Raw genomic sequence first — 23680 nt, 5'->3', positions numbered from 1 at the left:
TATACACCTTTTTTCTCTCTCTCTTATGTATTCCTGATGGCTATAGAGTACTCCCAGTACGCCCCAACCACACACACACACCAAAAAGAGCAGTATAGTTTCAAATTGGGTAACTGTTATTTAAGAGCAAAAGTTTAAATGTATATAAATCAAAAGGACAACATGAATGAGCATTCAGGATAACAAAACAAACAAAATAGCTGCAGCTCGGGTTCTATTATTGTTATGCACAATTGTCTGAGTTTACATACAAGAGTCCTGAATATAGGGTTACTTTCCCATGCAAAAAAAAAAATCTTTCTGTGACATAACTGGTAGGCAGAGGCTTTTGTGTCAGAATGATGCTGTAATGGCGTGTCCAGTTATACTCACTCTGTTACGGTACCATGATGGATTTTCCTGGCGTGTCCAGTAATGCTCTATCCATTATGGCTTCGTGATGGATTTTCACACACCCTCTCTTGGTACCTCCTTCTCACTCGATAGTCCCATACAGACTAATATGAAGAAACAATATATTCAAACACAATATGCAAGTTTTGTGAATTAAATGCAGTGACTGTACTATCCACATTGGTTGCGAGTTCCTATGAGCAGCCACCAGATTTTTCTCCTCTCATGGCGCTAAACTGAGTACATACATGTGGTGCATGTAGTACATACACTGGCAAATTCACCAAATGTGCACAAGCAAACGCAATGAGTTTACATAAACTAGCTGAACTAAAAATAGTTATGAAAGACATTACATTCAAAGATTACAGCACATGCACAATGAAATAACAGTGAAAATCATTAACAAAACATATTTACAAAAGTTTATAACAAAGTTTAACCTAATACAATCTGCCAAATAGCTAGCTAATTTTCCCCCTAGTTAGCATAAATCAAAATGTGGTTGATACATAACTCAGAGCACAAAAGTAAATTAAAAATATAGCATTTCTGAAATAACTGAAATGTCTTATGTAATATGAAGAAACAATATATTCAGACATAAAATGCAGGTTTTGAGAATTAAATACAGTAAATGTAGTATCCACACTAGATGTGAGTTCCTATGAGCAGCCACCTGATTTTCTCCTCTCACAGTGCTAAACTGCACATGCACGTGACCTAGATGGGGTTCTGCAGTAGGGTTTCAGACCTGTCAATTGTAAGAGAAACAGACTATTTGTCTGGGCAATGTGTCTAAATATACCTTTTTTGTATATAAAAAACAAATAAAACCACTTTATGGGTGGGTTACATCCTCCCCTGCTAAACTCTGTCGTCCTTGTCAGGTAATTTAACCATAGTGTCACAAGGTTTAACAAAAGTTGTCTCTGAATTTGCTGTGCTTGAATCTGCTGTTGCATAATGTGTTCAAGCTGACTGATATAATCAGTTTGAGGCTTTTGAATAACACTGAGTAGTGTTGTTTGCAGTACAAACATCATTATTTCTTAGCCTGACAGGAGGGCATCTTTCCCCCCCGAGATTGTCAGGGTAAGATTTGTGGCTCTTCTATTGTTGGAGTGACTTGCCCCTGCCCAACTCTACAGGAGTCTGAATTATTTACTGCTGAAACATCATCTGCATCGGTTTCAGCAATGTGGCTAGATGGCTGTCCTCGCAGGCTGGATTGATAACTTTGAACTAAAAGGAAAGGATTATCATTTTGTTCTTTCACACCCAAAGAACTCCCTCCAACATTGCACTCATCATGCACAAGATAGAAATACCTAGACTAGAGTTGGACTAGAGTTGTCTCCATTGTTCAGCATAGCATAGAATAGAATTCAAGAGCATTGCAGAAGAATTTTCAAAGTTAAGGTCTATAAGAGCATCTGACTCCTCTTTGTCAGTAAGGGATAGAGAGCTCCTGATCTTTAAGTTTGGAATGGTTCTGATCAGAAAAATTAATCCTGGGTTCACTGCTTTGACCCAGTCCACCAAAAAACATTCAGCAATTACTTGCCTTGGCTGTAGAGTGACACTGTGGTCTGATATGTTGTAGACTACTACTTTAATTTTAGTACATGACCTGGCTTTTACTTGGATTAACTCTGTATTTACCTGCGCAAGTCCCCCTAGAAAAAAGAACCTCATAGGTTCCTCTAGAACTACTGGTCTTATTGACACTTTGGCATGGACAATTCCAACGAATGTATGACTCTCCTCTTTATGGATGGTGATTGCTTATTTACCAGATAAATGAACTGGCACTAGCTTTCTGTCTGTCATGTCTGACTTCAGCTTTGCATCACATGTAACATATGCAGCGATCAAGTCAGCATGTATGGGCAGTATGCTGAGATACCTCCCATCTTCTGACAGGCCTGAATGAGTTGTCTGAGAACACTGATTCCTACTAATGAGAGTATTTTAGCTTTGTAAGTTTGATCAGGACAGAGAAGTGCTAGAACAGCAAAGGTTTTTTCCAGTCCCATAAACACTGGCTGGAAATCTTACATCAATCTCAATATGTCCAAGGTAAGGCACTACTTGTCCTGCTGCACCCTCAATATGCAGGTCGTCACCTATGGAAAACAGCTCTCTGTGGTGCAAATGCTGCTGATAAAATTATTCTGAGAGACAAGTAATTTGGGTATCTATGATTAGTATCTATGAGGCAATGACACTGCACTCCATCCAGCCATGCAACACCATCACATGGTTCTCCAACTAAGCCAATAGGAATCTGCTTCTCACGTTTTGACACCCTGTCCCCTGGACTTTGACTGCATGCAAATTGCTTTTGGGCTACACTGGAAGTTCCTTTATTCCTAGCCTCTGTTTGTCCCACAACAGAGGCTACTCCCCATTTAAAGGTACTAAGGGTGAAGTTTCAGTACTTCTTGACTTATATTTCTACTCATGTCTTTTCACTAGCTTCTCCTGTACCAGAGCTACATTCACTGGGTTCTGACAATGCTGTAAAAAATGTTCTCTCCACACCTTTATCAAAATTTCAGCATTTCAACCACTTTGGCTTGGGTAGAGTTTGTCTCTGTTTTATCTTGTCTTTTAATACATCTTGTGTTGTAGAGTTAGACCCTTTGTACATGACCTTCTCTTTACTGTCCTCTGCCTTAGCTGTAGCTTTTGCTTCAGCCACTTCTGTTTCGAGCTGCTTAATTCTCCTTCTCAGATTTTTATTTTCAGCTTTACTACATTTACATTTATGGCATTTAGCGTACAAAAGTGCTTTGTCATTTACTCATAGAATATATCCAAGTATAGTAGGTTAGAATTAAACATACCAATGAACTAGAATACTGTAGAATACATGGATGAATGCTGATACCTAGAAGTGCAAAATAAATAAGGTCTATCTTAAATAATGATAAGTGCTATAAACAATAAGTGCTAGAGTTTGTTAAACAACATAAACAGTGCCCTACAATAAATACTAAATTAGTCAGTCAATAAGAGAACAGTGTCAGTTGTCCTTTAAATATTCTGCAAATAGATGGGTCTTCAGTCTGCGTTTGACCAGTCCAGCGGACATGTAGTCGGATTGCTGGAAGTCAGAAGTTGGAGAATTTTATCTGTGGAAAGAGGAGAATTAAGGAGAGAAGAAAAATAGTGAAGAGCTTGCATGGATCAGATGATGATGATGATGATGATGATGATGATGATGATGATGATGATTCGAATTTCTCTCTGTAGTAGGATGACTTTGCAGATGTTACTTCCAGTGAGAACTTGGAAAGGAGAGACTTGTATGAGCTAAGATCTGAATCTATGCGAGATTTCCTCCACCTCCTCTCTGCAGTCCTTAGTTCTCTCCTGTGGCAGTGAAGTGCTTCTGTTAGCCAGGGGGTAGGTGGGGAGGATTTAGCGCGTCTAGAGGAGAGAGGGCACAAAAGATTCATTGATGAGGAGAGTGTAGAAATGAAAGTATTTGTAACTGTATCCAAAGAGAGAGAGAGAGGATAGAGAGTGAGGGTGAGGAAGGGTGGACAAAATAGTAGAAGTAAGGGAAGAGGGAGGTATAGAGTGCAGATTGCGATGGAAGGAGGAGGAACATGTTGGAGAGGACTGTATGGAATGAGAAGGAAGGGAGAGAGAGAAGGATACAAAGTGATGGTCCGAGAGGTGGAGGGGGGTGACTACGATGTCTGATGTTGTGGTGGTACAGGTGAATATCAGGTCCAGAACATTGCCCAGAGGAGAGTGGTTGAGGGTGAGGGTAAATGCTGTCAACAATGGAAGGATGCAGGAGGAATGCAGCTTGTTTGATGGAAGGTAGAAGTCACCAAGGAGAATAAGTGGATTTCCTTCAATGGGGAAATGATTCCGAAGGATGACAAGCTCATCAATGAAGTGATCTAGGGAACCTGGAGGGCGGTAGATGAAAGTGATATGAAGTTTGGTGGGAAAAGATATTGTAATGGCATGAAATTCAAAAGAGGAGATAGAAAGTGTGGAGAAAGAAAGTGGAGTGAAACACCACTCTCAGGACATTAGTAAACCTGTGCCACCACCCCTGCCAAGACGCCTTGGAAAATGCATAAATGAAAAGGCAGAGGACAGGGCAGCCGGAGTCGCCGAGTTCTCAGGGGTGATCCATGTTTCTGTCAGAGCCAGGAAGTGTAGGGATGCTAATGCTGAGATGAAGTCAGCCTTCTGGACAGCAGATTGGCAGTTCCAGAGCCCTCCTACCACCACGATATGTGATGGTGTGAAGCGTTGTGGGTCAGTGAAGTTGCTGAGATTGCGATGTTTATGATTGTGTTGAGGAGATCTGTGGGATATGTGGACAGGAATTGTGAAGCACATTTCAGATGCTTGATTTGTGGATGTATGAGATAAAGGATTGAGATAATATGAGAAGATACTTAGCTGAATTTGTGAAGTCCTGTAGGTGAGATGTAGATGAACTGATTGAGAACACCACCAAACCTCCTCCAGATGTTGATTACCACTACAGACATGTGTTTGTAGCGGAGTCGTCTTAATTTAACTCAGTTCAATAAGTGCTGAGCCCGCCCCTCAATTCACACCTAAGGTCAGGGCGAAACTACACCTGTAGTGAGTAATTACTGCTACCAAGCAACTAACAACTAGGTTTAGACAACAAGCCTTGAATTTCACAGAATCTAAGACAAAAGTAAGTGAACACAGAGCCTACTTTAACCAACCAGATGATAATCCAACAAGACAGACCAAAGCACACTGAATCTGATGTTCAAGTCATCCTAATTTAACTCGGTTCAATAAGTGCTGAGCCTGCCCCTCATTTCAGAGATCAGTCAGGCCTCTCCTCCAGTCAGCCACTGAGGAGACCAGTGTTGACACACTGTGGGATCCTACACAACCACAATGTGCAATATAAATCATCCAGGGTCACACTGAGAGAGTGAATGATAGTTCATCTTTAGATGGACCTCCATCTTGTCTGTGTCTCCTAACAGTGCTCTGCACAGGCAGCAGTGCAGGACAGTGAGAGGAAATTTACTGAGCTGATCCGCTCCATTGAGAAAAAGCTCTGTGAGGTGAGAGAACTGATCAGAGTTCAGGAGAAGGCTGAACTGAGTCGAGCTGAAGGACTCCTGGATCAACTGGAGCAGGAGATTGCTGATCTTAAGAGGAGAGACACTGAGATGGAGCAGCTCTCCCACACAGAGGATCACATCCATTTCCTCCAGGTAACAAACTCTGTCTCAGCTACAGAGGAACCTACTCCTCCTCAAGTTACTATAATGACTCTTCACAAAAGCTCATGAGGACCACAATAAATGTAACTGTCTGTCTAATAACAAATGTGTGTTTGGTCTAATTTGGTGTGAGATCATTACTATTGTATACCTTTATCCTTCTCCATTGTTTTCTTCTCTTTGGATTACAAGTCAAATACCTTAACGACTGAGCTACCACTGCCCCACGTTACTGCATGGGTGATTATATTTCAGCTGGCAACAAGTTATTTAACCCTAACTGATGCAGTGAGTAGCTTCTCATCGGTTAATCAACCATATTGAAAGACACATCCTGTGGTCATGGAAAAGATGTTAATCTGTTTCAGAAAGGTCAAATTATTTGCATACATCAAGCAGAGAAAACATCTAAGGAGATTGCTGAAACTACTAAAATCAGGTTAAGAACTGTCCAACGCATTATTAAAAAGTGGAAGGACAGTGGGGAAACATCATGTTCGAGGAAGGAATGTGTTTGGAAAAAAAATCTTGAATGATTTTGATCGGCGATAACTTAAATGTGTGGTGAAATCAAATTGTAGAAAAATAACAGTAGAACTCAGGGATATGTTTAATAGTGAAAGTAAGAGCATTTCCACATGCACAATGCGAAGGGAACTCAAGGGATTGGGACTAAACAGCTATGTAGCCTTAAGAAAACCACTTGTCAGTGAGGCTAACCAGCAAAAACGGCTTCAATTTGCTAGGGAGCATAAAGATTGAACTCTGGAGCAATGGAAGAAGGTCATGTGGTCTGATGACTCCAGATTTACCCTGTTCCAGAGTGATGGGTGCATCAGGGTGAGAAGAGAGGTGGCTGAAGTGATGCACCCATCATGCCTAGTGCCTACCATACAAGCTTGTGGGGGCAGTGCAATGATCTGGGATTGCTGCAGTTGGTCAGGTCTAGGTTCAGCAACGTTATGTGCTCAAAGAATGAGCTCAGCTGACTACCTGAATATACTGAATGACCAGGTTATTCCATCAAAGGATTTTTTCTTCCTGATGGAACTGGCATATTCCAAGATGACAATGCCAGGATTCATCAGGCTCAAATTGTCAAAGAGTGGTTCAGGGAGCATGAGACATTGTTTTCACACATGGATTGGCCACCACAGAGTCCAGACCTGAACCCCACTGAGAATCTTTGCGCAGTGGTCCAAATCTCCCATCATCAATACAAGATCTTGGGGAACAATTAATGCAACTCTGAACAGAAATAGATGTTGTGATATTGCAGAAGCTGGTGGAAACGATGCCATTGCGAATCAAAGCTAAAGGCAGTCCAATAAAATATTAGAGTGTGTGACCTTTTTTTGGCCAGGCAGTGTATTATTGTAGTATTTCCCTTCAGTGTAGTTCTCTAGTCTTTCTAATGACTGACCTGCCACACTAATGTTCTACTACAGTGATGTTCTACTACAGGGATGTTCTATTACAGTGATGTTTTGCTACAGTGATTTTATACAACAGTGATGTTCTACTACAGAGATGTTCTATTACAGTGATGTTCTACCATAGCGATGTTGCTCTGTATATGCACACCCGCATTTCTGCCTTTCTAAATGAGAATGTACATTTAATAATAAAGATATATAATTTATATATAACATTCACATATATATATATATATATATATATATATATATATATATACAATGTAAATTACATTTAAAAAGTGTAAATAGAAACACAATGAAGCAATTATAGTATACTATAGTAAAATACTAAACACAACATAGCTGTTAATTGTAAAGTAAGCATATGTTAAAAGAAGAATATTTCTTTGTAGAATCTACTGATGGCTGTAGTTTAAACACAAAAACCCTATTAAAGGTTAAAGTTACAATTAAAATTACATCATGACAATATTAAGTTTACAAATTCATGTTATATATTACAGATAAGAATATGTACAAACACAGTAAAATTGTGTTCATATGAAAGTATAAATCAGGTGATATGTCTGGTTAGAATTGACTGGACCTATATTTAACAACATATCAGTAGGATAATAGTAACACCATAGTAATAGGTCACCATATACATATACACCATATACAGACACACCCAAACACATTCAACCACATATAAACACATCCATCCATACTTAAACACATCTAAGCATATCCAGTCAGGACACTTTGTGAAGGTACATATAAATGCATTAATATCAATATATGAAAACCTGTAGAATGAGATGAGGAATCCACAATAACTACCAAGTGCTGGGAGGGAAATGATTGTGAGGGAGGTTATTCTGCACAGGGAAAGTCTCCATCCTACCTAATGAACAGCAGCTTCAGATTAAACTATCACATTCTGTACCAAGTTGGTTTAGTCATGGTGTCCCCCTTGAGGTGATATTAAATATTGCACTCATTTTTCCATCTTTTACACTATTCGCTGATTTAGTCAGGTAATGCTGTGAGGTCATCTGTTTTCTTTCCATGACGTCTGCCCTCAGCTTTAGCTTTATTCCTGTCTTGGGAAATTATAGCTTGTAACATTTATTTGTGTTGTTAAAACATTATATTGTGTAGATGTGTTTTGTTTATAGATTTTTGAGTTTCATGTGTAAGAATCCTCAGCTAAAGTGTTTGCTGCACAGTGGGTTAGTTACTGGTTAACATATCTGTGGGAGAAATTTGTGTTTTGCTGAAAATGTTGTAAACATTCTGCTCAGAGAATGATCACATGAACACATCTATAAATGTAGCAAAAATACATACATGTGTGATGGAGCATCAGAGCAGGGTGGAGTCACTGCTGCTGTATGAAGAACCATGAAGGTGAAACTCCAGGTAGCCTAAATCACCCTGGAGGTTTGGGGGTGTTCTCTAACAGAAAACACAGTCTCACTTAAGACTGTGTAGCATCACCACTGAATTATGGATCAGCTCTTCAACTGATGTTCATGTTTCCATTATTTATTAACTGCATATGAACACCATAAGAACTAAAAACAGATTAAATACAGTGTTCATTAACTCAAAGGTAACCAGCATCTGAGAAACTATAGAGTCTGTGTCTGGTTTCTAGGTTGTAGCGGCTAAAGAGTCTTTGGAGAGGTGATGTGTAGATGAAGCAGAATCAGATGGAGTTTATTTCAGGAAAATACAAACATACTTTTCTCATTCTACATGTGATATTTTTCTAACAATAAATCCACAATTGAAAATTCAAGACATGTAGATCTTTATACACATAATGAAAATTTAACACAGTGTCTACAATGTTAAATCAGCTACTATAATATAAAATTAGCAAAGCAAAAGTTAAAACTCATGTACAGTTTTCTTCTAGGAGTATTGAGTTAATGGAGATGGAAAAATTATTTACCACAGTAAACCACAAAATATACCACAAACACATTAGTTAGGATCACAACCTCATAGCCAATCAGAAATAAGTAAAGAAATACCTTTACACTAAACAGCAAAAAAGGAGGTCTGTGATTGGTTCAGAAAAACAGCCCTTACTTGCTTTGTACTTGGTGGGGGAGGCGGAGCATAGCGGTGACTCTGGCACTGTGAATTAATGTCTCATCTTTCTACTACTAATTACAATATACCACAAACAAATTAGTAAGGATCACACAACCTCACAGATGAATCCAGACCAACCCAGAACCCACCATAGAGGGGCTGAGTGAATGTGGTGTGGACTGTGTGCATGAGGGTCATTGTGTCAGAGACTCTGTAGAAGGACAGAGTTCCTGCACTGTGATCCACATACACTCCTATTCTGGAGGATGGTGGTCCTGGGATCTCAGTCTCAATGTTATTGTGGCAGAAAGAGAGAGTGGAAGAACACCACAGACTCCAGGACTGAGAGTTGTATCCAAACAGACACTCATAACTCCGTCCTTTCCTTCTGATATCTTTATATGAGACTGATATGAACACCCCTCCCCCACTGATCTGCTCAACCTCCCAGTAACAGCGTCCACACACTCTCTCCTTACACATCACCTGAGGCCACCGGTTAAATCTCTCTGGATGATCAGAGTATCGCTGGTATTCTCCACTCCATATCACCACTCTGTTCATCTCAGACAGACTGAGGCGACACTGTGCTGTGTTTGGATCCAGAGTCAGCTGACAGAAATCTGAAATAAAGAGCATGTGAGGTTTTTATTTACAAGTTCTATTAATATCGATAAAAAATACACTTGTCTGTGTTTGTACATGACAATATAAAGATGACATTGTTACAATGATAACAATGGCACATTTACATTAAAATCAGCAGTACAAATATGTGTGTGTACATCTGAAAGAGATAAAGTAGTGTGAGTGTGTGTGTGAGAGAGAGAAAGAGGTGTGTGTGAGATGCATGCGTATTGGTGTGTGAGAGAGGTGTGTGTAAGTACAAGGGTTTTAAAATGAGATAAACCAAAGTAAAACATAAACCAAAGTAAATTAGTAAAGAGATTTGATTTATAAAAAACTTTCAAGAAAGAAACAAGAGAACAGTTAATTTTGATGAAAGTTCTCCACAACACAAGAAACCTTCTAAATACACAGCAGCTAACAGGAGTCAAACAGTAGCATCTTATATCCAAGGACACAGCCAAGGAGGACAGGTAAAAAATACCTGAAACAAAAGGATAATCCACATTCAAGCCTTCTGTCAGGGAATATTGAAGTAAGAACCTCAACTCCACAGAAGCTTGAATATATTTTAGCACTTTATTTGTTCAGAAAACTAGCTCCAAGCTATTGTAGCTAGTAACTGAGTGATCCATGACAAGTATAGGCATGGGAAAACTCCCGCTTACAATAAACAACCCAGCAGAGCTAAAAACCGCACAGTCCAGGAAGACTTATACACATAATACTAAAAGAGAACCCAGAGACCCTCACAGTAGACTGTAGCACAGCAGGAAACAAAACCACCGTCACCATTCTCCTGTTATATACAGAATACAGTGAAGCCTGGCACAGAGCTGTCTGTGCTCACTATAAACCACACGAAAAGAGGGGCAAATGTAATGGAAGACAAATGGAAGACATGAGGATTACATCATCCTAACTGAATATTTATCACAATAGCACCATCATGTTTCAAGACAGTGAGGCCAGCCTCTGCTCTGTTCAGGAGAATTTTAACTTTATCAGGGCAGTAGCAAAGATTTAAAAAGGAACTGAGGAAGAGGAGACTAATAGCCCAGGGGTCGGAGGAGGGGCAGGAAAACACCTCATAGCACAACACAGACAACTGGAAAGCACGGTATCCCAGTTAAGAGAAAGTCTCTCCAGGAAGTTGAGATAATAGAACTCAAGCATTATCTTCTGTCCAACCCACCAGCCAATGAATCCTCGCAGCATCTCAAAGATCAGCTGGACCAATTACAAAACTCAATGCTGGAACTGAGAGGAGATGTCCAGGAGTTCCAGAAGGACAGAGGCTCTCAGGAGGGAGCTCAGTGCAGTCAGAGGGGAACTACAGCTCAGGGACAGTACCATGACCACCCTGAGGGAGGTGCTACAGAGACTAAAAGCCAACTGTCAGACATCTGATTCTGCAGAGCAACACATCTGCCACATCTGGTCCATCCAGAGCGTTGCCCTGCCCAATCTGAGCCCTGCAACACCTAGCACAGTGCCCACAGGCTTAGCCAGAACCACACCACACCTCTACTAAGCCACGTCTGACCGGTTCTGAGCCCAGCCCAGCCTAACCCTAAGACCTGCCCAGTCCAGCAAAAGCCCTCCACAGGCCAGCCTGAGCAACACCCTGCACACTCAGAGTCAGATAAAAAAAACTAATACAAATATTCCTACAGTTACACAGACAGACAGTCATTTTGATGAATTCTAATGGAAACTCAAACGAGGAACAGCTTTTCACAGCATCCAAAGTTGCCAAAGCGATGCCCTCAAGCATCTTACACATGCCTTCTCAGGTAATCCAAGCCACATCATTATCCACACTGGCACCAATGAAGGCAAAGCAAGAGAGTGTAAGAAGACCGCCACAGAGACCTTCCCCTCCTCCAGAATCACCATCTCTACCATCCTGCCCAGAAGAGACTTCCATCCATCTACAAGCCACAAGATAAATGCAGAGATATCCACTGATGGCTAATGTGCACCTGGCACACCACTCCAACCTCAGCATCTGCAGCCTTCATGACCACGTCCACCTGCACCAGGACACTGAGCATCTTTGCCAAAAATCTGAAGGATGTGGCTCTCAGATGCAGGTCACCAAGGAGCACCAGACCTCTGTATGTCCCATCACCCTGGGAGATCAGCACACACCCAACTACCTGTCTCTACCGACCCCCACCTCTACTCTATCTCCAGCAAAGCAAGAGCAGCACGCCGGATCACCGCCCCGCAGATACGCCAGACCCAGCCCAGCTCCCCAGCAAACAGACCACAGTAAAGTACACCTGCCAAGAACACCCACCCCTAACAGGTAGCCGAAACAGCAGACCTATGCCTCTGTAGTACAAACTCCATCCTCCACAAACACTACAGAGAGGGCGAGATCAAACAGATGCTCAACCTCATATACAACAGACTGCTGAGCTAAGGTCATAATTCATTAATCAAGAAATAAATGAATAGATAAATGAATTCATAAATACATAGACAAATAAATAAATAATATCACTGTATACAGGTTAGTCATTAGACCATCTTAATATGTATGTTTATATACAGGAATGTTCATACAATACCATAATCTTTCAATTTTACAGGTGTATCTCATGTTGAATCCATTTATATTTTTCCTTTCATACTGAATTTAAATAATGAAACCCTTATCTGTCTCTCTGTGGAACATTCAAGGCATAAAATCATCCCTGCTTGGGTACAAAATTATAAAACAGTGAATTCACAAATAACACAGAAGAAAACAGCATCATAATTCTCCAGGAAACCTGGTGTAAATCTGATTAGGTGACTCGCTGTCCTGTAAACTCCGAGGAAATCATTACAGGACATGACATTAAACGAGGGAGAGATTCAGGGGGAATCATTATCTAGTAGAAATTAGAACTGTAAATTCATAGTTCCTTTGAAATAAGAAATCATAATTGTCTTAAAATCAACAAAGAAATGAGCATTCCAAAAGATATATTCCTTTGTAGAATTTACATTCCTCTCAGTGAATGCCCTTATTATAATGAAGACATTTGTCCCACTGTCCATGATCAGATCAGTGGCTTCCAGGCCCAATTGTGCTGATCTGAACACACGTACTGGATCTCTACCTGACTCCAACACAGAACAAGGTAACACACATATTTGGACACCATTACCAAAGAAATATAACTAATCTCCCATGATACAATTCTGATACACAGGTAAACAGGAATGGAAGAGACCTCCTGCAGCTCTGTCAAAGTCTGGATCTGTACAATGACAACGGTAGGTTACGAGGGGACTCTGGGGAGATACACCTTTAACTCACCTCTTGGCAATAGCACAGTGGATTATATAACAGATTTCTGTTCTCTGTCTGATCACAGCCAAATCACTGTGTTCATTACAAGAACAGAGACTAACATTACTGCACCCACAAAGCCCAGTAAGCTGTTTAACATCAGGAGACCATACAGATGGGCCCAAAGCAGCACTGAAGAGTTCCAGAAAGCAATCAGCTCTCAAGAAATTCAAACACTTTTAGACACCTTTCTGGACATACACTTACAATAATGAAGGCATCAATCTTGCAGTTAAGAATATGAAGCATATTTTTAGTACAACAGCCCAAAAATGTAACCTAAGGAACAAACCAAAAACAAAAGATAAGTGGTTTGACACAGAAAATCAGAAAATTAGGAAAGAATTGTGAAACACTGAGACTCTACAAACGTACACTCAGAATCAGGAAAGCATAACACACAAGCACAACTGACACTAACCGAGGAGTCCATAAATACAAACTGCTTTTAGGATCTAAATCAGAAGAATTGGCCATTCAAAACAGTGGCACATGGATAACACATTTTAAATCACTCTACAATCAATTACAATACAAGACCTGAACAAAAAGCATATAACTGAAAAATTAAATATATTAGAAGTAGCAATAAAAGACTGAGCAGGAAGTTAAAAATAAAATTTCTACTCTTAAACCAAAAAAAGCAAGTGGGCCTGATGGCATTTGAAATTAAATGATTAAACACACAAGTAAAAAATTCCAGTTGGCCATCCTCCAACACTTCAACATGATTCTGAGTGTAGGTTACTTCCCTCACATCTGGAGTCAAGGTTTTAAAACACCTATTTTCAAAAATGGAGATAAATTCAACCTTAATAACAACCAAGTCAATTGTGAGAACACTAATCTGGGGAAGGTACTCTGGAATATTATAAATTCAAGATTTATAGACTTCCTTATGAAGTACAGTGTCTTGAGTAAAAGTCAGACTAGATTTATATTAAATCACTGCACATCAGATCATATTTACACCCTACACACCCTCATTGACATACAAATATTTTGTTTTTGTTTGTATGTTTCAGACTTCAAAAAAAGATCGACAATCTGGCATAAAGGTCTATTCTACAAATGACTGGAAAGCGGTGTAGGAGCTAAAGCATATGACATTATCAAATCCATGTACACACACAATAGGTATAAAAACTAGCAGCAAAAAGACCATGTTCTTTTTTCAGGAGCGTAGTGTAAGACAAGGCTGCTGCTTAAGCCCAACATTATACAACATTTACATCAATGAATTAGCCGCCATTTTAGAACGCTCTGCAGAACCTGGTCTCATTCTACACGACTCAGAAACCACATTTCTGCTCTATACAGATGACCTAGTTCTGCTGTCACCTACAGAGCAGGAGATCCAACAGAACCTGGACCTGCTGGAGCAGTACTGACAGACCTGGGCCCGGACAGTGAACCTGAAAAATACCAAAACCATTATTTTCCAGAAAAGTGCCAGGTCTCTGGGAAACACAACACACTTCACATTAGGGACACAAACATTAGAAACCTGAACAAATTACTATTACTTAGGACTGAAGATTAGTTCAACTGGAAACTTCAATCCAGCAGTCAGTGAACTGAGAGAGAAAGCACGCAGGGCATCTATGCAATCAAACCTCAAATTCACATTCAAATACCAATTCAAATTTGGCTCAAAATATTCCAGTCTGTCATAGAACCAATTCTGCTGTGTGATTGTGAAGTGTGAAATTATGCACTCTGAATTCTGCCAAAGTATCCTCAAAGTGCACAGGAAAACAAAATGCATGTAGAGCTGAATTAGGCCAAGTTCCACTATTACTCAAAATTCAAAGAAGGATTATTAAATACCGGCTACACTTAAAAAAACAGCAACCCTACCACTACAAAGCCCTGCAATACCAAGAGTTCAGCAGAGAAGAGAGTCCCCTCACATAGCCGTTCCTGACACTGAGTTCATTAAGAAACACTAACACATCAGGACCATTCCGAAATACAATCAACCAGACCAAACCAAATAACAATTCAGAAACTAATCTACATGACCTATTGAAACACAAACACAAAGTAAAATGTATTGTTATCTGGCTCTAAAACTTCAGTACACTGTAGCAGATTATCTATTCATTCATTATCACTATTCTTGTCTAATGCTACTAGGAGTACACACTCTTTATTCATTCATTATCATTATTTTCCTCACCATTATTATTCTGTTTCTTATTGTTATAATCTCTTAGATACCTGTTAATATTAATACTTCAGTCTAATAAAAAGTTTACAAATGTACATTTATGTTCCACAGTGGTGTGTTTTTATGTGAGAGAGAGAGAAAAATAGAGACAAAGTGGGGTGTGTGTGTGTGTGTGTGTGTGTGTGTGTGAGAGAGAGAGACAGTGTATGCGCAAGTTACATTTTAGGAAATCTTCTCTGGTCTTTGGCTCTGGGGGTAAAATCTGAACTGCTGCAGCTGTGGAGAAACACATTTAAAATGATCCAAAAGAATGAATGAGATCCAAATGATACATCCAGAAAGACAGAAAATGATCAGAATAAATGTGGGATTATATGTGGATTATGTGTTTATGTAGAAGACATTCTCTAATCTTTGTTAATTATGGAATTTGGGGGAAGATCAGTAAATATCAGGAAGATTATTTCTACTTCTTTCTCTTATCTGTGCTTTCTTTCCCTCCATCCCCCTCTCTCTCTCTCTCTCTCTCACACCTCCCTTATTACACTGTCTATTGTTGAGTCTCACACCCCTCCCTTCTTATACTGTCTATTGTTGTGTGTGTCTCTCTCTCATCCCTTCTTACACTGTCTATTGTTGAGTCTCTCTCTCACACACACACTGCATGTTTGTAAACTATGGTAAATATAAAAGGACAAAACATAAACGAATACATCAACACTACAGAAGCTACTTGAAACTAACATTGCATATTACTAGAAATTGAACATGAGAAGCTTCCTCTAGTCCTTTATAATATATAAGTAATGGGGGACTAACTCCAAGGTAGAATAGGAAAATTAAAAGGGACCAAAACCATCTTTACCAACTAGAGTTATGGTAAACAGGAATAGAGAGGCAAAGGAACCAGGAGTTAAGAGAAAGCCTTTGAGGTCTCTACCTAAAACACCAGTGTTGTCCTTTACCAGAACATCAACAAAGTATAAGCACCAGGAAGCCTGTGAGCTGCTCTTAAGTAGGCAGGAGGACAGGTGTGGCTGATTGGCCCTGATTACCTCTGATCCACCCTGTTTCCCTCTGCTGACCAAAGGTATAGCAGATGGCCCTGGCCTTGGCTGGACTCTTACAGTATGTGAGAGACTTACTTTTAATAGTAGAAACACATTAAATATTTGAAGGTTTCAAATTATCGATACATGAAAGTCCAAACACAGAAGTATATTTACCATTAAAGGACATCAGTAATGGCCCAATTCCAAAGGAGATTAAATCTCTTCCATGTAGTTTATGTAATTTTATAGCTTTCTTTACCTTGTCACTGATTAAGTAGAGATTTAAGTTATTATGTTTCACAACAGGACGGCTCCCTTTACCTTGTGGAGAGATTTTGCTGAATTCCTCCATGCAGAATTCCTCTAGTCGCTCTTTCAGATCAGAGAGCGATTTGTTCACTACATCAAATGAGAGATGTTGATGGATATGGATGCTGGGAGAGTCCTCAGATTCAGAAGAGACACAGAGACACGGGAAACTCTACAAAGAGAAGAAAACAATGGAGAAGGATAAAGGTATACAACAGTAATGATCTCACACCAAATTAGACCAAACACACATTTGTTATTAGACAGACAGTTACATTTATTGTGGTCCTCATGAGCTTTTGTGAAGCGTCATTATAGAAACTTGAGGAGGAGTAGGTTCCTCTATAGCTGAGACAGAGTTTGTTACCTGGAGGAAATGGATGTGATCTTCTGTGTGGGAGAGCTGCTCCATCTCAGTGTCTCTCCTCTTAAGAACAGCAATCTCCTGCTCCAGTTGATCCAGGAGTTCTTCAGCTCGACTCAGTTCAGTCTTCTCCTGATCTCTGATCAGCTCTCTCACCTCACAGCACTTTTTCTCAATGGAGCAGATCAGCTCAGTAAAGATCCTCTCACTGTCCTCCACTGCTGACTGTGCAGAGAGCTGTTAGGAGACACACAGACAAGATGGAGGTCCATTTAAAGATGAACTATCATTCACTCCCTCACTTTAACCCTGAATGACTTATAGTGCACATTGTGATTGTGCAGGATCCCAAAGTGCGTCAACACTGGTCTCCTCACTGGCTGTCTGGAGGAGAGGCCTGACTGAGCTCTGAAATAGCTGCTCCAGCAGCTCTCTGCTCAGTACTCACCTTAAGAGTGTCTACAGCCTGATTCAGCTCCTGGACCGTCTTCTCTTTCTCCTGGATTCTCTGCTGGAATTTCCTCTGCTCCTCCTTTAGATCACTCTGTGGACAAATATGTTACATTCATCTTTTTATATGTTGTAAGTTGTAGAACTGTTTGAATATTGTTGTTTTCCACAAATGTTTTGGACATCATTTCTAAAACTACAAAAAGTACAAAATATAACAACAATAATGACAAACTTCTAAACTCTAAATGTTTGCAGATTGAAGCTATGCATTCTACACTCTCATCTCGTCTCAAAATGGGATTTTTGCACCAATATGTCACACATACAGCATTAAATGATTATATCCTGCTACACACTGACTGAAATAACAACACTACTACAAGTAGTTAGTGAGATAAGAGAGTGTTTTAGTGTTTAAAAAGCAGGCGGCTTGGTGTTTTGTTCTCTGGCACAAATTTTTAAATATACAGTAATATTATATTTAGCCACAGTGTCATTTCTATTTCGCTCACTCATATACATACATTACACTTGCTGTCACAATCGGCCACCGTACTAGGGTCCATGTTTCCATGGTTTCACTGTCTTGTGTCTGTTTTGCTTTATTTTTTTGTTGATTCCATTCCTTAGTTTCATTTTTTCCACTTGTGTCTTGTTTAGTGTTCATTAGATCATGGATTTAAGCCCTGTGTTAGTTTAGTCTTGTTGCTGTTCACTGTAAGCCTGTATGTATGTCTAGCCACTGTTTGTAAGTCTTGTTTGTGAATGCAAGCCTCTGTGTTATTCCAAGCCTTGTGTTTTCTGGTTTGTTATCACCAGTGGTTATTTGTCATTATCGCTGCTTTTGTCTTTGCTATAGCCTGCATCCCCTGTTTGTCGTTGTGTGTTTTTGCTTAGTTTATCATGTTTTCTTGGACTCTCTATGTTGGTAATTTGAACCTGGACTGTTACAATGACGCTAACTCTGGATTGGCCACAAATAAATCTCCCTCTTCTCCGCACATGCGTCCCCCATCTTACCGCACACCGTTACACTTACATTCCTTACTACACCTTTATTACAGCCTGTCGTACACAAAGCGCATAAGTCATAACAAACTGTAGCACAAAACTGTACTCCATGTAATAGCGTATGTGACCAGGATTATCACAATGTGTCTTCATCATGAACTCTGCCTCAAGCATGTGACCAGGATTAAAACAGAGAATGCGTCTACACAAACATGTCAGCACAGTCTCAATGATGCGTTACTCTGTGTGTGGTGATATTCACATAATTTAATCATTAATGTCTATACCTCTACAGTAAGTACAGTAACAACATTCCTACTGATATGTAGTACTACAGTCTACAGTAAGTACTGTATGTAGTACTGTAAGACAGTTTAAAGAGTGGAAATTTACTCTTGTTCTACTGAGCTTTAAGGCTGTCATGTTGTTGTGACAGTATCATTTCTCTTAAAAAGAAAGAAACACAGCCTTGTTTTTAAGGTACTCAGCTGGTCAGGTGTTTCAGCCCTCTTTGGAGAACTTCCCACACTTCCCAAACTCGCATGAAGAGTTGGGCTGTCTCATTTGTTTAATGTTTGCATGTAGTTCCAGACTAACTCAGTTATGATGAGATCCAGCTTCTGTGGGGCCATATCATCTGGTGTAGGGCACCTTGCTGGAGATTTTGGTTGCATGTTCTGGGTCAATAGTGTGCTGAAGACTGAATTTGGGAACAATCAGACCTCCCTGGTGGAACTGCATGATGGTGTCACGATTAGACCCTCCCAGCTTCCATGTTCCATGTTTTCCCTGTCTTTATTTCAGTTCCGTGCTGTAGTTTCGTTTTCTCCGCCCCTCGTTTGATTTTCCACACCTGTCCCTTCCTAGTCTTGTTAAGTTCATGTATTTAAACCCTGTCATGTTCCCTATGTCATGGCTGTTCATTGTTGTGTTCATTTTGTCTGTTTGAATGCGTGCATTTTTGTGGAAAATATTGAATGTTTTGTATTGGATGCATGTACTGGGGCAGTGGTAGCTCAGTGGTTAAGTTACCTGACTTGTAATTGGAATTTGTTTGTTTAGAATGTATCCCCGTAATCTCCGTATTGGCTCTATGACTCTGGACTACTCCAACGACTATAACTCTGGATTTGCCCCTAATAAATCTCGCTCTTCTCCGCACATGCGTCTGCCTCCTTACCGCTCATCATTACAGATGGATGATAATCTGCCTGTATTTTTCAGCAGTGAGGAGGTCATTCATTTGAACCAAATCACCAACTTTCCATGGCTGACCACTGTGTTTCTCATCCCCGGTTCTGCCTCTTTGTGCTTCTGCAAAAGCTTTGACATCTGGGACACCTGACTGCTGTGATATGTCTGTTGGGAATTACCTCACTTCTGCAGGACAATCACCCTGATCCTGGACTCACACTTGGCCCACTCCTCCACATCCTGGTCACCCTCGCTCCTAGTCCTCTGAGAACCCTCTGGGGCAGAGGAGGGGGTGCTGTCACATTCTGGCCCACAGCCAATCACCCACACAGCCCGAATCGCCTTCCTCCAGTCAATTAAGACACCTCCAGCCTGACAATCACCAGTCTCTCCACCAATCACGACACACAACAACTTCCACGTTCACAATCATCTGCACCTTTATGATCAGACCCACCTGCATATTCCACCTTCCTTATTTAAGCCCAAAGGACCATCTATCCAGTACTTCACACTGACCTGCTCCTGTATGAGAACACGTCTCCTAAGCCTACAAACTCAAGATTATTCAGTCTTGCGTTCACCTTTGTTCTCGCTTTTTCTTGTTACTTATTTCTGTTACATTTTTGCCTTCGGTTTGCTCCCATGTTTGCCTTTGACTTTATTTCATTAAAATTCTTTTTTGTGTGTGTGTCTCAGTCATGCCTCACGCATTCATTTGCGGCAAAAGAAGTGTTAGGAAATCTAAAATATGTTGCTTCCAACTGAAGTTATTGCAAAAGACATAACCATAAATTCTGTAAAACCTCTCTTTGCCTAAAACCTTTGCACACTAATGTATATTTTACTAATATAACCTTTTACATAACAGACATACATTTAGTATGAACTCAACGTAAAAAAAATTTGTTCTCACCTGTTTCTCAATTTTTTCTGCTACAGCAGAAACTGTATCATGTCCTCTGTGTTCATGCATCACACACATATAACAGATGCAGCTTTGATCAGTACGACAGTAGATCTCCATCAGTTTGTCATGCTGAGAGCAGATCTTCTCCTGTAGGTGTGTGGAGGCTTCGACCAGCTTGTGCATTTTCAAGCCAGGAATGCCATAGTGAGGTTTCAGATGAGTTTCACAGAAGGAGGCCTGACACATCAGACAGGATTTGATAGCTTTGAGTTTTCTCCCAGTGCAGAAATCACACTCCACATCTCCAGGTCCAGCATAACAGTGAGCAGGAAAAGCAGCTTGGAGTTCTTTCTTCTTCAGTTTCTCCACCACTTCAGCCAGCATGTTGTTTCTGTGTAGAACAGGTCTTGGAGTGAAAGTCTCTCTGCACTGAGGGCAGCTGTAAATTCTCCTCTGATTATTCTGATCCCAGCAGTCATTAATACACACCACACAGAAACTGTGTCCACAGGGAATAGTCACTGGATCCTTCAAGAGATCCAGACAGACTGGACAGATGAACTGGTCCTGAGCTACTGAAATACGGGCTTCTCTCATTTTCCTGCACAGAGAACAAATTCAGTTAAATAATATAATTTCATTCAAATTCAGACATATTTGATGTTCAAATATCATTGTTCTTTTCATTTTTCCTTCTTTTTTTCTACTGGCACTAAGAATGTAATGTAGTTTTCCAACAAAGGCATCTTATTCCCCTACATAGTATCATAAAACTATATGCAATGGTGTCTGAAAGGAGCCAGGGTGTTTAAAACAGTTATGAGGCTCCTGCTGTAAAACCCACTCTATAGAGTGAGTGGTTTACTCTGTGAGAGAATATCACTCTACTGTAATACCCACATATGGATTGAAGGGTTTTCTCTGTAAGAGAATATCACTCTAATATGAATTGCACTGTGTCTGAACCAGTGTCAGTGGGTGTAAATAGTAAACATTGTTATTTACAGTCAGGTGTAAAAAGCATCTGCTGTTTTTAAAGAAGTGTGTTCTAGAGCCATTTGTTCAAACAACCACACTGGTAGCCTGTTTTTTAAGCTCTAACACAGCATTCACACAGAGACATAACTAAGCCCCTTTTATAAGATCTAACACAGTGTTCACAAACAGACATAACTAAGACTTTTTAGTAAATGGCAGGTAAAGGGCATGTTGGGACATACAGTCAAACACACTGTGACACAGTGACTCTACTGTTAGCAATTAATTGCTTACACTAGTGAAGTACAATTACAGTAAAGCACAAAGTACTTCACTTTAACGCTACTGATGAAAATATAATTGGAATACACTGCTTAATATCAATACATTTATAATTACAAGACCTTTTAAAAAGCCTCAATATTCAGTAGGTTTTTAAAATACAAGTGATACATTTGAAGAGCTTATGAGTCCTACCTGTTTCATTCAGTAGTTTTTCCCACTCTGAAGCTGTGAGGGGAAAAAGATCAAAAGCGAGAAAAGAGTGTCTCGCGCACCTTAGCTAGCAATCTGGCTAACACAAACCAAACCATCAGAAACCAACAGTCATTAACGCGTTTTATTTAGGCGATATTTCTATTTCTGAAACTGTGAGGTATTACTACAAACTAGAAACAATGATCGTAAGACATTAATTTCTCACAAACCGTCCGACTTGACAACTCCATTAACTAACGTTCAATTTAAAACACTTTGACCGTTTTTTTACGGGCGCACGTGCCCAGTACACTCAAGCACGTGTTAATTCCGACGCGCGACAGGATGAGCCATGAAAGACCCTGTTCAAGGCTACAGCCAGCTGCATTAGGATGGAAGTGGCTCATAGAGGTCAGTTCAGATCCCACGAAGATGCCAGCAATAATTAATCTGACATAAAAGTATTTTATTTACTATGTCTACTGGCCTGTTGTTTTAACGTGGCAACTCTAGTTCACCATTACGCGGTAAAAAGGATACGACAAACTCTGAACACGGCAACTGCTTCTGGTGTCTACTCCACTGCACTTGTCAATTTAAATTAAGCTGATTTCATATAGTATCACCCCATCGCAACTAATTTGTGGCTTACTCCACTTTTTAGTTAACACTGAATTAATCTTAAAACGTGGTGTTAAAAGCATGAATACGTAATATAATAACGTGATATTTTATACATGTTTTTAATCTTAAGGGATATAAAATGGTGAAGATTGAACCATACCTACGCAAAGGCAAACAGCGTGTCTAAGTTCCTAAGTTACTTTCGTTTAGAGAGGGACTTTGCTTTCGGTTTTTCTCCCACGTGTCAGTGGCTTCGTCCGAAATCGCAGACTTCCGTGCTACACAACACACAGAGTGTCCCAACATGTAGCACTCATTAAACAGGACGCGGTAGCTGGGAAGGCAACTAGAAAAAAATCAACATTAAAAATATGGTTATGTACAACCCCAATTAATGTTTTGATGTTTTGGAGAACAACAAAAACATTTTGTCTGATTTTAAAATTGTTTTTAACGTAACTTGTGACTTTTCTATGGCAAGCAGCGTATATAACCTGAGGTAATCATGTTAACTCACTTAGCCAGCCAAGATAATGGAAGTACCGATAGTCCAGACATTAATCTAATTGAGAAGCCACTTATTTTTGGTGTTTTTACACTTTTACAATACGCTAGGATCGCATTTTTCGCCACAATGTCAACATTTCTTTCAACATTAAAACAACTACATAATGTGTGCACTGCCAAAGCAAACCACTTGCAAGCTCGTTTGTAGCCAAGTTTACTTAGTCAACCCTTTAAATCACAGCAAACAAATTGTCTGAAGTTCACGCAGGTGTTTCAGATCTGTTCTGCACAACAGTTTATACAGACTGAATGAGCTAACAAGCCCCATTGAGCAGTGCGCCGATGGCTAATAAAATAACATTTTACCCTAACCTGATTTTTCTTTATCGGGTATCGTATGACAATTAGCTTGGCTCGCTAACTAGCGAGTTAACATGACTACCTCAGCTTGCATTTGCTGTTAACCTTAATAAATCGCAA

The 23680-nt window shown here is 40.0% G+C and overlaps 1 protein-coding gene across 3 annotated transcripts; it reads right to left on the bottom strand.

Moving 5' to 3' along the window:
• Positions 1 to 8718: 8718 nt before the first annotated feature.
• LOC113587898 (tripartite motif-containing protein 16-like) lies at positions 8719 to 23575 on the bottom strand. 3 transcript variants are annotated; one of them, XM_027026836.2, is made up of 8 exons: positions 22854 to 23575; positions 22070 to 22102; positions 20621 to 21215; positions 17495 to 17590; positions 17050 to 17283; positions 16695 to 16854; positions 15541 to 15597; positions 8719 to 9795 (listed from the first exon to the last, which is right to left on the bottom strand). In XM_027026836.2, the coding sequence occupies exons 3-8, from the start codon at positions 21209 to 21211 to the stop codon at positions 9269 to 9271; spliced, it is 1665 nt and encodes a 554-aa protein (XP_026882637.2). In that variant the 5' UTR covers positions 21212 to 21215; positions 22070 to 22102; positions 22854 to 23575; the 3' UTR covers positions 8719 to 9268. The 3 variants fall into 3 exon arrangements, with proteins under 3 accessions (XP_026882637.2, XP_026882638.2, XP_026882639.2); XM_027026837.2 differs by having other exon boundaries at positions 22070 to 23575; XM_027026838.2 differs by lacking the exons at positions 22070 to 22102; positions 22854 to 23575 and having other exon boundaries at positions 20621 to 21005; positions 21104 to 21179.
• Positions 23576 to 23680: the final 105 nt, after the last annotated feature.

This window comes from Electrophorus electricus, chromosome 4 (genome assembly GCF_013358815.1).
Source record: "Electrophorus electricus isolate fEleEle1 chromosome 4, fEleEle1.pri, whole genome shotgun sequence".
Lineage (NCBI taxonomy): Eukaryota > Metazoa > Chordata > Actinopteri > Gymnotiformes > Gymnotidae > Electrophorus > Electrophorus electricus.
The sequence above is the reverse complement of the archived record's forward strand: the minus strand, read 5'-3'. Positions and strand labels throughout refer to the sequence as shown.